The 14,897-nt window shown below is 27.8% G+C and overlaps 6 protein-coding genes across 9 annotated transcripts; 3 read left to right on the top strand and 3 right to left on the bottom strand.

The window, feature by feature from the left end:
• Positions 1-151: 151 nt before the first annotated feature.
• Positions 152-633, top strand: LOC117238105. The gene has a single exon (XM_033502746.1). It carries the CDS (start codon positions 293-295, stop codon positions 572-574), a length of 282 nt encoding a protein of 93 aa, XP_033358637.1. The 5' UTR covers positions 152-292; the 3' UTR covers positions 575-633.
• On the top strand, positions 336-5,326 carry LOC117238022 (probable RNA helicase armi). Its single transcript, XM_033502547.1, has 7 exons — positions 336-546; positions 640-1,491; positions 1,688-2,567; positions 2,714-3,567; positions 3,821-4,390; positions 4,466-4,711; positions 4,787-5,326. The coding sequence occupies exons 2-7, from the start codon at positions 670-672 to the stop codon at positions 5,147-5,149; spliced, it is 3,735 nt and encodes a 1,244-aa protein (XP_033358438.1). The 5' UTR covers positions 336-546; positions 640-669; the 3' UTR covers positions 5,150-5,326.
• Positions 5,327-5,589: 263 nt separating this feature from the next.
• On the bottom strand, positions 5,590-8,926 carry LOC117238067 (eukaryotic translation initiation factor 3 subunit E). Of its 2 annotated transcripts, none has more exons than XM_033502641.1 (9): positions 8,725-8,925; positions 8,542-8,658; positions 8,307-8,468; positions 8,015-8,137; positions 7,695-7,927; positions 7,483-7,600; positions 6,750-6,961; positions 6,425-6,662; positions 5,590-5,933 (listed from the first exon to the last, which is right to left on the bottom strand). In XM_033502641.1, exons 1-9 carry the CDS (start codon positions 8,812-8,814, stop codon positions 5,904-5,906), a joined length of 1,323 nt encoding a protein of 440 aa, XP_033358532.1. In that variant the 5' UTR covers positions 8,815-8,925; the 3' UTR covers positions 5,590-5,903. The 2 variants fall into 2 exon arrangements, with proteins under 2 accessions (XP_033358532.1, XP_033358541.1); XM_033502650.1 differs by having other exon boundaries at positions 5,596-5,933; positions 6,399-6,662; positions 8,725-8,926.
• A 501-nt stretch (positions 8,927-9,427) lies between these two features.
• Positions 9,428-11,727, top strand: LOC117238074 (zinc finger CCCH domain-containing protein 15 homolog). Its single transcript, XM_033502666.1, has 7 exons — positions 9,428-9,666; positions 9,793-10,000; positions 10,188-10,426; positions 10,501-10,704; positions 10,831-11,005; positions 11,087-11,284; positions 11,354-11,727. Exons 1-7 carry the CDS (start codon positions 9,598-9,600, stop codon positions 11,461-11,463), a joined length of 1,203 nt encoding a protein of 400 aa, XP_033358557.1. The 5' UTR covers positions 9,428-9,597; the 3' UTR covers positions 11,464-11,727.
• A 338-nt stretch (positions 11,728-12,065) lies between these two features.
• On the bottom strand, positions 12,066-13,487 carry LOC117238075 (dimethyladenosine transferase 1, mitochondrial). The gene is made up of 3 exons (XM_033502682.1): positions 12,747-13,487; positions 12,505-12,658; positions 12,066-12,352 (listed from the first exon to the last, which is right to left on the bottom strand). Exons 1-3 carry the CDS (start codon positions 13,375-13,377, stop codon positions 12,112-12,114), a joined length of 1,026 nt encoding a protein of 341 aa, XP_033358573.1. The 5' UTR covers positions 13,378-13,487; the 3' UTR covers positions 12,066-12,111.
• LOC117238087 (cytochrome c oxidase assembly factor 3, mitochondrial) lies at positions 13,152-14,302 on the bottom strand. Of its 3 annotated transcripts, none has more exons than XM_033502723.1 (3): positions 14,260-14,302; positions 13,820-13,897; positions 13,152-13,744 (listed from the first exon to the last, which is right to left on the bottom strand). In XM_033502723.1, the coding sequence occupies exons 2-3, from the start codon at positions 13,827-13,829 to the stop codon at positions 13,452-13,454; spliced, it is 303 nt and encodes a 100-aa protein (XP_033358614.1). In that variant the 5' UTR covers positions 13,830-13,897; positions 14,260-14,302; the 3' UTR covers positions 13,152-13,451. The 3 variants fall into 3 exon arrangements, with proteins under 3 accessions (XP_033358614.1, XP_033358619.1, XP_033358627.1); XM_033502728.1 differs by lacking the exon at positions 14,260-14,302 and adding an exon at positions 14,020-14,157; XM_033502736.1 differs by lacking the exon at positions 13,820-13,897.
• Positions 14,303-14,897: the final 595 nt, after the last annotated feature.

A 14,897-nucleotide genomic window follows, 5' to 3' on the forward strand; every position in this document is an offset into this window, starting at 1 on the left:
AATATAATTTGCAATTAAAATAGGGTCAGTTAATATTAATAAGTACATAATTTTGTTTGGTTTGAATATACATATAGATTATAGACTGATATATTCTGCTAAAATTCTGTGTGTATATATATATATATATATATATCCTGATACATTTATACAGTAAACAGCGTTTGCTACATTTGATGTAAACGAGTGGTACCATTTTAGAAAAGAGAAAACTATATATATACAATTTAAAAATTACTAAACGGTATGTGTGATTTTGAAACGTTACTCATAACAAGTTATTCATAAAATTATGAATTCCTCTACTTTGTCATCTGGAAGTTTGAGCCACTCACCGGGACAAAGAGCTTCGGAATCTCAGGATTCAGAACTAACCTCTGTTGGGAATCAAACTTCGAAAATTTTGAATCAAATGAAATCCGAGTTACAGGAGCAAAAGCAACAGGATCGTCTACTTCGAGAGTTACACTTAAAACGCGTTCAATCATTAAGGAAAGAATTGGATTACATTAAGGCAACAGAGTGGAGATACCAGTCAATTGATCGGTATATCTTAATTATTCGAAGCTTTTAAGTTGCAAATACCTTTTTATATACAATGTTTACGTGAATTTTAATGACAAAAATAAATTTTCATAGGTACATGGATAGATATAATAGAAATTAAATATGTTTTCATTTATATGTACCCTTATAAAGTATGCTATAGGACATAGGTCATCCATTAAAGACGAACCAGATGAAGAAATAAACAATGTTATAGCTCGCATTGAAAATGTGTATAGAAAAGAAATAAAAGAAGATGAAAGTTTTAATACGGATGCAAGTTATTACAAAACAGGAAGTATTAGTTTTATTGCCACAGATTACATAGTAGTTGATGACTTTTATGTTTATGATATAAAAAACACTTCAATAAGTAACTTAAAAGTAGGTGATAAAGTTTCTTATTTGCTCTCACCAAAGCAAGACAATCTAGAAAAACAACACAAAATAAAAAAGATTTTTGTATTAAATGAATCATGGGATAATGAAGTAGAACATTCTGAGATTGATAGTACCAAACCAGAAACATTAACAAGATGTGTAATTGGAAAAGTTATAGAACGTAAGAATCGACTATTAGTTGTAGAACCTGACAACATCACTGTTGACTTGAATAAAGTACAATCTGATTTTATTCCTGTAATTGGAGACTGGTTACAATTAGAGTCAGAAGTAGAAATCGATGAAATTTCTTACAATTTAAATGGAGAAATTTTAGAGATAAAAAGAATACAACCCTTACGATCAAAGTTAAATATTGGAACTGTAACTAGTTTTGATCCAATTAAAGGAGTTGGTGTTATTGAAAAGGATGTTGTATTTAATAAAAACATATGTGAATCTGGTTACATTCCTTGTGTTGGTGATAAAGTAATAAGTGATAGTATTGAGAGTGATCAAGGACTTTATACATGGAGGTCATTGACTGTGGTTCCAGTATTTCAGGCAAGTTTAGCATTTGAAACAGAAAAGTTTCACAATTCACATTTCAAACAGAAATTGTTTTATAATTAATTTTTGAGAGTACATTAAATTGCATTTTCAATCAATTTTATAATAACTTAATAACAACAAGAAAGATTACTTATAATAAAAAGTCTAGTAAAATGTAATTTTAATAAAAATAAATTTATTTTTTTAGGTCTCTAAAGAAGCTAATTTACCAACATTAAATAATACTTCATATAAGTTAAAAAAGGATTTAAATGAACTTGTAAAAAATAAATGCGGTATTGTTATAAGTGATAATATAAATGTTGATTTAAATGTACGAGAGGAAAAAAATTTAACAATTACTATAGAAAATGTAGGTAATACTACTCATGTATTGCGTAAAGGTTGTTTCATGATAAAAAAAAGCCACTCTCAACTAATATTAATTCAACCAATTACTCCTAATACAGTTTCAGTATTAAATCCTTCTGATAAATTAACTTATATATTTAAATGTACAGCAAAATTTATTGGTACAAGCAAAGAATTATTTATCTTTAAGTTCAAAGATTTTGAAATTGGACGATTTTTTAACATTACTGTTAAACCTAAAACTATACAAAACAAGTCAAATTCTAAAAGTAGTAGTTATAAAACTAATTATGTACCACACCAAGATGAATGGAATGAAGCTACATACATTCCAGGTATTCGTCCATGTAAACCACCATCATTTATTAAAGTGCGAAACGTGATATACAAAGTTCCTAAGCTTTATTGGGATGTAATATCAAAGTGCATAAATGAAAGAAAATCACAAACTGAGTGTAAATATGATATAGAAAATGCTATATCTTGTTTGTCAAATAGACTTTCTTTTCAATCATATAGAGATCGGTTTCATGCTTTATTATATCTGGAAGAAATTGCTCAAACGATAAATATGCAACGATACAATATAAGTAGCACAGTAATGAGACACTGTGGAGAATATTTGGTTATGGAAGTGCCAGGGCTTGCAGAGAAACGTCCTTCTCTTCTTGTTGGTGATAGGGCCATAGTATCTTTCAAGTGGGATAGTTCTCAAGGTATGTTATAAAATTTAAAATGAAATTGCATTATAAAATTTTATACCATAATATGGTTGATGTTTATATTAATCAGTAGTTATTATTATTTATTTTAATTATTTTATAATTTTTTTATTTATAAATTTTAATGATGTTCGAAATAGGAAAATTAAAATATGAAGGATTTATTCACAAAGTTACAAACTTGGAAATTTTTTTGAAATTCAATTGCCAATTTCATCAAAAATATAATTATGAAGATTGTCAAGTAACATTTAAATGTTCACGATCAGCCATACAACGTTGTCATAATGCAATTGATATGGCTACAAATCGTCTTGGTCAGAACTTTTTGTTTCCCACTCATGTAATTGAAAAAGAATCTCAGTTAGATCTTGAAGAACTTGAAGCAAAAGATAAGTCAATTTCTAAGTTACTAACTCGTCCGCGGACTGATTCTGTATCGTCAGAATCTTCTTCCACTAGTACTACATCTACAAGTAATAAATCTAATATGTCAAAATCATTTACAAAAATGTCAGTTGTACAACGATTATTTAATGTTGAACCTATTGAACAAAATAGGGAAAATACAATAGAACCTGATGTAAAAGACAAACAATGTACTGAAACAAAAAGTGAAGCAAATGTTACGAAAAATTCAATAAATACAGCAATACAAAATTCAAAAGAGACATCAATTTCTTCCTATAGTAGTGAATTACAACCAATTATTTCACAAGTACGAAAACGAAAGTTGCTTTGGTTTAATAAAAATTTGAATCATTATCAAAAAGAAGCTGTAAGAAACATTTTAAAAGGACATGCACGACCATTGCCTTATGTAATATTTGGACCACCTGGTACAGGAAAAACCATTACTCTTTGTGAAACAATTCTGCAAATCTTATCAACTATACCTGAAAGTCGATTATTAGTTGCAACACCATCTAATAGTTCAGCAACTCTTATAGCAGAAAGACTTTTAGATAGTGATATACTTAAACCTGGTGATATGGTATATATTAAATTTACATAATCCCATTCTACTGTAATTTTACATGGATTTAATTCAAACTTTTAATAAATAACAATAACAGAACAAAAATAGTTTCACAAATAAATTTGAAGATAATTAACATTGATATTGTATTGATTTTTCATCTTTTCTGTTTAATTCTGTTTACACATACTATCTTATTTGAAAGTTGCAATAAAAGTATAAACTATAAACTTTTTAAATTTAATTTAAATACTTTTCTTTTTTTTAGGTACGACTCATAGCTTATCATTGTTTGAGTAGTGATTCTATACCTAGTAAATTATTGCCATATTGTGCTACAGCAGAATTAGCAGATGAAACAACAATTGAAACGCCAAAGTATAATGGAGTGGGACTAAAATTAAATTGTACTATGAGTATACTTGGACGTCATAGAATTACTATTGGTACCTGTACTGCACTAGGAATATTAAATAATATGGGCTTTCCTCATGGACATTTTTCACATATATTAGTTGATGAGGCTGGTCAAGCAACAGAACCAGAAATTATGATTCCACTTAGTTTTATTCGTTGTGACTATGGGCAAGTAATTCTCGCAGGTGATCCACTACAACTTGGCCCAGTTGTACAAAGTGAAATAGCGAAGAATTTTGGTTTAAACGAATCATTTTTATCACGATTGCTACGTCATTTTCCTTACCAAAAAGATCCTAATGGCTTTGAAACATGTTATGATCCTCGACTTGTTACAAAGCTTGTTATAAATTATAGAAGTTTACCAGAAATACTAGAATTATCAAGTTCATTATTTTATGATTCTGAATTAAAAGCACAGGTACATTTATCTATATTATCGATGACTCGTTTCTTAAGTTTATATCATGGTAATTAAGAAAAATAATGTTTTTAGGTATCCTCTAAAACAAGCAAAGAAGCCAGACTTTTACAAATATTAGCTACTGAATTGCCAAAGAGAAAGGATACACCACCAGCTATAATTTTTCATGGTGTAAATGGCGAAAATTGTAAAGATGATGACAATCCAAGCTGGTATAATCCTGAAGAAGCAACTCAAGTATATCTTTATCTACTAAAGTTATATAAATGCGGTATTTCACCTGATGATATTGGAATTATAACTCCTTATCAAAAACAGGTAATATAATTGAACATAATTTGTCAAAAACATCTATAAAATTATTTTATACTTTATTCATTAATTACTTAACAGGTTCTTCAAATTCGTGAATTACTCATGGAATTAGATGTGGAATTACCAAAAATTAGTAGTGTTGAAGGATTTCAGGGTCAAGAGCGTAATGTTATCATCATTTCAACTGTGCGCTCTTCAATTAATTTTATAAATGAAGATATTAAACACTCTCTTGGATTTGTTGCATGTCCTCGAAGACTTAATGTTGCAATTTCACGAGGTCGTGCTTTGGTTATCATTTTAGGAAATCCTACACTTTTAGCCCACGATCCTTATTGGAGGAGTGTGTTAATATATTGCATCAATCATGATTCTTATACTGGTTGTAGTTTCGGTTTTCCCGAAGATATAGAACATTCTTGGACAGAAACAAATGATTAGCTACTGATGAAATTAGCAACTTATTATTCATGACAATATTCATTAATATCGCGTCTTTTAATTTACTGAAATATCTGTTATTCAATCATAAAATTACATTTTCTCTAACATACAGTATTTTATGTCCATACATCTTTTTACAAAGAAATAAATGATACTGTTAATATTATTAGAATATGTATGTTGAAAACTATATTATTTTCGTATAAATTAATAGAAATTTTTAATGTAAAATACCTATCTCTAACATTAAAATTTTTTAAAATGATAAGTTTATATTTTTTAACTTCCATTTATTTTGATAAGTTTGATTGTTAATTTCTTTATATCATTGTATGGATCAAAACAATATATTTATTTTTTAGATTAAATAGGAATCTTTTGTTAGAGAGCTGACTTAAAGGTACTTGAAATGAGATACATTAAAAAGAATTACTGAATTATACTTCTTTTTAACACGTTTCTTATAATGAAATGTGCAGATACATATTACAAACAGTACAATGGTTTTTATGTTGTAATGTACACACATATATTTATACAATGTTCCTACAAATATATTTTTATTCATTCAGTTTAATTTTTTAAAGAAAAATGTATGAATAAAAATATATTCGTTTCACGTTAGAACTCCGGCTTCCGCTTACATGCATAGAATTGAATTATTTCACTCCGCGTGTTTCGCTTTTAGGTTGGGGTTGAATTAAACAATTGGATGTTTTTAAACAATATCTCTGCATATTGCATCATGATGTCATAAGTCCAGATTCCACGAAATTTGGTACTGCAAAAAATAAAACAGTTTGCTATAATGTGTACAAGAAAAAGAAAACGAATTACATTTAGAGAGAGAAAATTTTTTTGTGCTTTTGATCTATGCATATATGAATGATTTGATGAATGGATAATACCTTGGATATTGTATAGGATACGATTCAATTACAGTGTAATTCTTAGTATAATAGCTTAATTTGAAAAAAATTAATGAACAAGTATTAGTATAATATGCCTCTCCTTTTATTCTCATTATATGAAAGTGAAGTGTATATTATATAATAATGTAATTGTTAAGAAAGCAATTATGTAATAATTAAAAAAATTTAGTAAAAAAGGAATGAATATTTAAGAATATTTATATGTAAAGTGTGATTTCTTGATGGAGAGAATCATAATCATTTTGAGTTAATCAGGTGACTGAAAAAAGCGAAAAAATACTGATGTATGAAAAATGATTGTGAATGATACTGACCTTAGTTAGTTCCACACTATACTTACAGGGTCTTGATTCTTAGCTTTTAGTTTCCGTTCAATTAAATTTTCTAATGCTTCACTACGAACACTTAAAGTTTCAATTTTCTCGACTAATTGTTGATAAGGAGATGCGGGCTGTCCACCCATTACAACATGCCCTAATTTGCTGTCTATTTTGGCATCTAGTCGTGCATTACGAATTAGATTAACGATCCAACATTCTGCTACATCTGCTTTCATATTAAGCTTTTCTGCAAGCATTCTGTAATATAAAAATGTATTAACGAATTATAAAAATATATTCCAATATTTCAATGTACATAATTAAAAACATAAAATTATTATATACCCAATACTTATACATTGATGTATTCTACAAAATGTTTCAAAGATCATTAAACGTGCGTTCTCTACAAATTCGCTCAGTAATGCAATTAAGAAAAAGTCATTAAATACAACTGTTTGACATTCTTGTAGTTTTTGTCTTGCTCCATCAAAATCAAAATTGACATATAAATGTTCTAGAAATTCTGTGATGGGGTCACGATATGTATAAGATTCCTGTAAAGAATAAACAATAATTAATACGTCTTAAGATTATGTGTAACTTAAAAATATTTGGTAAATATTCACGAAAAGAGAGCCATTTATAATTTTGGTAATTTTGAAATATATTGTAAATCTTAGCATATTGAACAATTTTTTCTTATGCATGTAACCGGCGATCAGCCTTAGTATTCAAGTTATGTGCAAAAATATCCGGTCGCTCGGCTTTGTTTTTTAAGCTGAGTTGGATTACTATGTAGTATTATTAATTCGATTGCCGAGAATAAATATAAACAATACTGAGCAACCAAATTAATATTACTATGTACTAACCCAAACCAGTTTGAAAAGTAGGGCAGAGCAACTGGATATTTTTGCATATAAATTGGAAACTGAAACAAACCGTTGGTTATATGTATAGGGAAAAGTTGTTTGAAATGTCGAGCTTTACAACATATTTAAAAATCAACAAAATCGGAAATGGCTCCTTTTTTGTGGATATTTACCAAATATTCTAATAAAGAATTACTACAAACCTGCTGTATTACTTTTACAAGATCTTTCAAGATAGATCGCCTGGAACGATTAACGATGACAGCAGCTGCTAAATATCTCAATATATGAGGACACATTGTCTGAATTGCGTTTAGGTAACTGTAAAACAACAAATGCGCATAATTTTATATCCTTTATCATACTTAAAGTATATTATGTTAGTAATACAATACTTATAAAAATATTCACATACTGTGGTCTATAAAGAAACATTTCTACGATTAAATCTCTGCCTTTCACATGATTAAAAAATACAAATAAACTCCAATGAATAAGCCATGTTCTTTGTTGTAATACTTGAAGAGAATTTCCTATGACATTGCTATCAATGTATTCTCTTAATTTGTTTACATCCTCTAATGCAGTTTCCCAATTTTGCACTAGAATTTCTGATGCCAGTTTGCCCCAAAGTACATTTAAATAATTCTAAAAATTACAAATGTCTGCTTTATTATCTTAAAAATAATATAAATTAATCTATTTGTATCAAACATATAACTATTATATCATTACCTTATCAGTTGGTGGCATTATAAGCATATAAAAATATAAATATGATGTAGAAACAGAATAATTGCCACATTCATAACGATATTTTGCTAATTTCACAAAACTATCCATCATTTCCACTCTAAACTATAAAAAGATAATATATGTAAATTAAAATAGATTTGTTAAAATATATAAGAGATACATAAATACTATACATCAAAACTTGATAGAAAAATGTTTTTTAATATTTTTTATGTTAATTTGTTAGATTTATACAAAAATAAGATACCGTATGTGGTTTCATTTCACTTACCTCAGATTCTTGAGTAAGATAATTGTTCAATGCTTTAGAATCTCGCATATTTTCCATTTTCTTCATAACTTCTTCATTATTCATAAGTTGCACAACGACAGACACATTATTTTGTAAAATACCAAGTTCTTGTAGTACATCTGCACGACGAGCTTTCAATTCCTACAATTTGAAGTTCTCAATCATGCTTGTTATTTATAAACATATAATTATCACTTATTAAATTTATTTGTACCTCTGGCACTTCTAAGTTAGGATAAAGCTGTTTCCGAATGTCAATTGTATAATCTATCATATTTGTTTTGCTAAGAATATCGAGCTTAGCTTGAAGTAATTCGTCCTCATCGTAAATCTAAGAAGCACAAGTGTATTATAACCAAACTGTCTAAAGCAAAAATATTCTTTTTTTTTATTATACCTGTTTTGCAGATAGGAATTCCAAAAGTGGAAAAACTAAATGCCGGTCAAGATATTGACCTATACGTGATGTTAAATCGAATTTCGCCATTTCAGATCTTAAAGAAAATCGGATTAAAGCGATTCTAACCACAATCTACGGATAAGAAAGGAATTGAACACGCTCCACGTTAGCGTCGAAGAACATAGAATATACAGAGCGGAAAGATTTAACCCAACAAATGGATTGCGTTATACGTACTATGATTTGTCAAATGATGTATTATAACATATTATATATCTTTAATTATTTTATGTTAATATAATATTTCTAACATCAATGTTAAACAGATAAGTAAAGAAATATGTAATATTCTATTCGATTTTTAATTTATGCTATAAAGTACTTATTATGAAATGATCAAAAGGTAAGTAGAGTCAGATACAGTAATAACATTTATAGATACATTTTTAACATAGTTTTATTATACAACTTTATTATGAGTCTAATACTATACTACATCAACGCTTTATACTTTTATAAATAATAATTAAATGATAATGTATTATAATTACTACTTATGTTTGATGAGGTCGAAATTTCGAATTAAAAAGAATGTTTCTAAAATAAAATTTATGGATAAATATATTTATATAAGATAGAACTTGCTGAATAAAAAAGTTTAATGTGTCCAGTTCGTTTATTATCGTTCACACTTTCTTATATACAGAATATGTATTTTATGGTCCATTTCGTGTTACTACTACATTTACATTTATAAATGTATACGTGTATGAATTGTTCCATGATTCAGAAGTAAATTTCTGTACATTTGTATCTTCTGTTATTAAATTTTCTATATTTGCCATCCGTAAATACAGAAAAGCGAATGAAATGCCACCCAAAAAGGCACCTGCTCCCAGTAAGAAGGCGGAGCAGAAGAAAAAAGAGAAAGTTATTGAGGTATTTAAGTACAAACATTTATAACCTTAAAATACCATATTCTTTATTTTAAACATGTATATGAGATTTGTACTGAGATTTGTTACTCTTCATATTTTTTCACTTAAATATTAATTTTTCTTCTAGGATAAGACTTTTGGTATAAAGAACAAGAAAGGTGCCAAACAACAGAAATTTATTCAGCAAGTAGAGAAGCAGGTAAAATCAGGTGGTGTTAATTCACGGAAATTAGAAGATCCTAATATTAAAAAACTTGAAAAAGAAAAAAAATTAAAGGAGCAGAAAGAATTAGCTCTCATATTTAAACCTGTGCAAACACAAAAAATAGATAAAGGTATTAACTGAGTAAGGTTATTGCAGCACTTAGTTAAAAGATATAATACAATTATCAAGAATTGTTTGAATATATTACATTAGCATAAGTTCTAATATTCACAGTTATTTTATCGTTTTATTATTTTTACCTTATTATAGATAAACACAAAAAGAACATAACAAAATAGTTATTTACTTTTTTGCAGGAACTGATCCTAAATCAGTAGTATGTGCATTCTTTAAACAAGGACAATGTACAAAAGGTGATAAATGCAAATTTTCTCATGATTTAAGTATAGAAAGAAAAGCAGAAAAACGTTCATTATACTGTGATATGAGAGATGATGATAAAGAAACTGATACCATGGATAAATGGGATGAAGATAAATTGAAAGAAGTTGTTGAGAAGAAGCATGGCAGTGGTAATCGTCCAACAACAGATATTGTAAGCTCAAATTCATAATATTTTGCTACTAGTTTTTTGAAAAATGAGAAAGTAAATAATATGTTTAATTTTAGATTTGTAAACATTTCCTAGAAGCAGTTGAAAAATCAAAATATGGTTGGTTTTGGGAATGTCCATCGGGGCAAAAATGTATCTACAGGCACGCATTACCACCAGGTTTTGTCCTTAAGAAAGATAAAAAGAAAGAAGATAAAAAAGATGAAATTTCTTTAGAAGATTTAATTGAAACAGAAAGAGCCAATTTGGGACCAAATCAAGTATGAATATATTTTAATAATCTATAAAACAATATAATATGAACTTTTATATTTATATTTCATAAATATTTTTAGTATTTAATATATTTTCTTAAAATGTATAATTTGTTTGACATTTTCTGGCAGACTAAAATAACATTAGAGACATTTTTGGCATGGAAGAAGAGAAAACTAAAAGAAAAGAAAGAGCAAGCACTGAAAGATGAAGAAAAAAGACGGAACGATTACAAAGCGGGACGTCAAGTTGGTATTTCTGGCAGAGAAATGTTCTACTTTAATCCTGAGCTTGCAGCTGGAGATGGTATTTTTCTTTATTGTTTTATATCTTACATATTTTATGTTCTTAGCACATGTATAAAATTTACTTTGAAAATATTTTTAGGCATTGACGATGGAGACGAAGCAATATCTAGTTATGTCCGCGAGGAAGATGAGACTGAAGAGAAAGTAGAATATAGAGAACTTGACATGGACAGACTCGCACTTGAAGCTAGTGAAATTGATACTTCTGGAATAACTGTAGCTGGTGCAGATCGGTTGAAAAATAATAAAGATATAAACAACGAAAGCGGCTCCACTGGTTTGTAGAAAATATATTCAATGTTTTAAAATAATATTTTGAGATTAATAACTTATATTATTATGGCAGTTACTGTTGGTGAAGGTGCAGCTGCATTAGCAATTAATGAAAACCTATTTAAAGAGGAAGATTTAGAAGGCTTAGAAGAAGAATTAGAAGGTTTAGATTTAGAAGAGTGATTCAACTATCATGTTCAAATTCTTCCTTTTATTCAGTGTCTTCTGTATCTTTACAATATATGTATTATTAAAATATTATACATACATTTACTAGTACAAAATGTTATGTATCTTGTATATTACTACTTACATCTTATACTCTATTTTCAAGCAATATACACATAATGTAATGTAAAGAGCTGGTCTCGTGCAAATTACTTGAAATTGAAATTAATGTATTTTAATGTAATTATGATTTTTAATTTTTTACGATAAAAAATATAACCGAATTCTTTATTATTGCATTCATAAATTATTTAGTGTTTCTATGAGAAAAAGATACATAAAATTGTTACAATCGTGGAAGTATTTAAAATAATAGTTGTTAAATTACTTTCAATAACGTAATTGCGGATTTAAAATTGATAGGTTAACCTGGTAAAATTAAAATTTAATGTGATAACGAGACTGGCAAATGGAATGAATCATATTTTCAAAAATATTTACACGTATAATTATTAACAGCAGTATAAATATTAAATAATTTATAAATTCTTTTGATTTATTAAACCATTCATGATATATGTGAATAAAAGTAAACATAAAAAAGTATAGCAAAAATGAAATTATTGTTATTTATGTTTATTTTACAAGATTTCAAGGCAAATTTTAGTCTGTACATTCCACGACTTCTATATCCTTTGTATTGGATAATGATACTATGCGGCGTGACGCACGATATTCATAAAACCTTATTTCTGGGTGCTTTTCTAATAAATATTTATATGCACTAACAAGTTTATCAATATCCTCTACTGTAAGTTGCATTGGTCTTGTTTGTGGGTCCAAATCAGAAAGATTATACATCATTTGTCCCAATTCTTTCCGATATTCTAGAGGAAATAATGTTCTGAAATGTATATAAAAATTTCAGAATTGTATTACTGAATTCTATAATTCTTTTGATTACTCTTATAACTATTGTTTACCAATATAAAATATGATAATATATAAAGGATAAATTGTTGAATGTAAAAATATTTTTCTGTGATCTTTACTTACTCTATACCTCGTATACTGTATTTTTGACGAAAACTAAAAATGTGTCGTGTAACTTTCTCAAAAATTGTAAATTCATGTTTTGTACGTGGAACAGTTAAAGGTGCAAATGTTACAAGACCAACATCAACATCCGGTTTAGGAACAAAGGAACTACCTATTTTTAGCAAAAATAAATGTATTAAATTTTTTATGAACAAAAAATGTAAAAATTAAACAACCTAAAAAGATCTGAATTAATATACCTGGTATAATAAAATGTAATATTGGTTTTGTCCAAGCTTGTGCCATTACAGATAATCTACATCTTTGTAAATCTGATGGTTCAGCTACTAATCGTTCAGCAACTTCTTTTTGAAATGTTAATGTCATTCTAGTTCTTCCAAATTCCCAAGGGCCAGTTTTTTCACAAACTGCATGTAGCCACTTTATTATCAAAGGTGTTGATATATTAAATGGTAAATTACCAATTAATCTAATTCTTGGACTTTTATCTGTCCAAGCTTTTGCTTCAGTTCGTGGGAGAACAGTAGTCATGTTAAACCTCATTATGTCATCAAAAATAATTTCCATGTTACCATTAACCGCTGCAAAAGCATCTGCCAACATTTCTAACGTCGGCTCAAATCTTTTGTCTTTTTCAACGACAATTACTTTATTTGGTTGATGCTTTAAAATAGATCGAGTTAGTCCACCAGGACCAGGACCAACTTCTAATACATGACAATCAGAGAGATTTCCTGTTTTTCTTATTATTTTATCTGACAAATTTTGATCTAAGATAAAGTTTTGAGAAAGCTGTTTCACTGCACGCAATTTATATATTTTTAACAAATTTTTTATACTTGGTAAAGGTGGTAACCTTAGAGTTGACATAGTTCTTTTTTTATTTGTATTTAGATAATATGTAGGTAAGAGTAATGTCTCATATGATACAAATACAAATAATTTTAAGCGACGTTAGCTTTTGAACTAGGTTTTTCAATTATTTTTTCGGGTTCATATAGATCATTTAAAAATGTTTCCTGTTTTACAGCATATATGGTATACAGATAAATTCCTAAAGATAAACCAGCTAGAGCAAAACCTGCTTTTGCACACTTGTTACGTCTTTTTGCATATTGGGATGCTCTTTGAATAGCTGCTTCTTCTGCTTGTTTCATATATATTATATCACTATATTTTAATTTACTTTTATCTCTTACAAGATCTAATTTTGGCATCAAGTCACTATCTTTCTCATCTGTAACAAAACTAATATAAATAAATAGAAAATTTGATAATGTAATACTTAACAAACATTAATCTTGCCATTCACCGGATTGCATTGTATAAATTTCTCCTTTTTTTGATAAGCAATCACACTACTGTGGTTATTATTTTCGCGTTTTTGTTTCTGTTAAAAGAAATGATTATATAATTATAAAACACAACTTCACATAACCTTTATCAGCTCAGCCTAGCTTTATAAAAAATTACTATACTGATGTAATATACGTAAATTCTGTATTCACTCACAAGACTATAGCAGTACTTTCACCTTAATTAATAGCAAAATATCTTATACGTAATTTCTTTTGTAGAAACTTTGTAAAAGTTATGATATAATACAGTTTTTCTTAATTTAAATAGTATTTTTCAATATTATTTATTATATATATCTAAAAAAATATAGAATTACATATACTATATATTTTTTTACAGAAACTCAATAATCACATTTACAGAATATATCATATTTCCATTTTTTTCACTTACCTTCGATCATTTGGTTTATTTCAAGTTTCAGCGCATGCGTTCAATTCATATATATATATATACACACACACACACACACACAATCACACACACAACGCCCCCCCCACACACGCGCGCACGCACGCACGCACACACATACATACATACATACATGTATTGAAGCTTATGTAAGATAATACAAAACAGGATTATGTTAGAAAACATTTTTTTAAAATACTAGCTTGATTATTAGTTATTAATACGAATACAAAATATAAAAATATACAGAAAGCATAAATTTAATTCATTAATTGTCTATTAGTATGCATACATGCCGTAATGTCTCTATTGTAATATGTACACAACATGTACGTATGTAAATATTTACATTGCCAAAATGTTATAAGAAAAATGATGTTTTCTTTATTTAATATTCTTAATAATGAAAAATTATAGATTTCTGTTGATGATATAAGAATTAACATAAAAATAGTCTTCCAAAGAATAAGTTGTAAAATGTCCAGGAGGCTAAATATTATCTTAATATATTTGGAAAACATTCGTATGAATAATTTAACATATATAGTTGATACTTGTTTACATTATTAAATTAATTTTTCGTTTTCGCATATTTTTCACGAAAGAAATTATCCGGTACA

Source organism: Bombus vosnesenskii, unplaced genomic scaffold (assembly GCF_011952255.1).
Source record: "Bombus vosnesenskii isolate JDL3184/JDL3185 unplaced genomic scaffold, Bvos_JDL3184-5_v1.1 scf7180000013264, whole genome shotgun sequence".
Lineage (NCBI taxonomy): Eukaryota > Metazoa > Arthropoda > Insecta > Hymenoptera > Apidae > Bombus > Bombus vosnesenskii.

Excerpts from the sequence above, each read along its gene's own strand:
- LOC117238105 (XM_033502746.1), top strand. The coding sequence starts at position 293 with ATGAATTCCTCTACTTTGTCATCTGGAAGTTTGAGCCACTCACCGGGA.
- LOC117238022 (XM_033502547.1), top strand. The coding sequence starts at position 670 with ATGTTTTCATTTATATGTACCCTTATAAAGTATGCTATAGGACATAGG. Across the intron at positions 4,391-4,465 it reads ATTCTGAATTAAAAGCACAG|GTATCCTCTAAAACAAGCAA; the intron begins GTACATTTATCT and ends TAATGTTTTTAG. Across the intron at positions 4,712-4,786 it reads TAACTCCTTATCAAAAACAG|GTTCTTCAAATTCGTGAATT; the intron begins GTAATATAATTG and ends ATTACTTAACAG.
- LOC117238074 (XM_033502666.1), top strand. The coding sequence starts at position 9,598 with ATGCCACCCAAAAAGGCACCTGCTCCCAGTAAGAAGGCGGAGCAGAAG. Across the intron at positions 9,667-9,792 it reads AAAAAGAGAAAGTTATTGAG|GATAAGACTTTTGGTATAAA; the intron begins GTATTTAAGTAC and ends TTTTTCTTCTAG. Across the intron at positions 11,285-11,353 it reads CAACGAAAGCGGCTCCACTG|TTACTGTTGGTGAAGGTGCA; the intron begins GTTTGTAGAAAA and ends TTATTATGGCAG.
- LOC117238067 (XM_033502641.1), bottom strand. The coding sequence starts at position 8,814 with ATGGCGAAATTCGATTTAACATCACGTATAGGTCAATATCTTGACCGG. Across the intron at positions 8,659-8,724 it reads AATTCCTATCTGCAAAACAG|ATTTACGATGAGGACGAATT; the intron begins GTATAATAAAAA and ends TGTGCTTCTTAG. Across the intron at positions 8,469-8,541 it reads CTAACTTAGAAGTGCCAGAG|GAATTGAAAGCTCGTCGTGC; the intron begins GTACAAATAAAT and ends TTCAAATTGTAG.
- LOC117238075 (XM_033502682.1), bottom strand. The coding sequence starts at position 13,377 with ATGTCAACTCTAAGGTTACCACCTTTACCAAGTATAAAAAATTTGTTA. Across the intron at positions 12,659-12,746 it reads ATTACATTTTATTATACCAG|GTAGTTCCTTTGTTCCTAAA; the intron begins GTATATTAATTC and ends TGCTAAAAATAG. Across the intron at positions 12,353-12,504 it reads TACAGTATACGAGGTATAGA|AACATTATTTCCTCTAGAAT; the intron begins GTAAGTAAAGAT and ends TATACATTTCAG.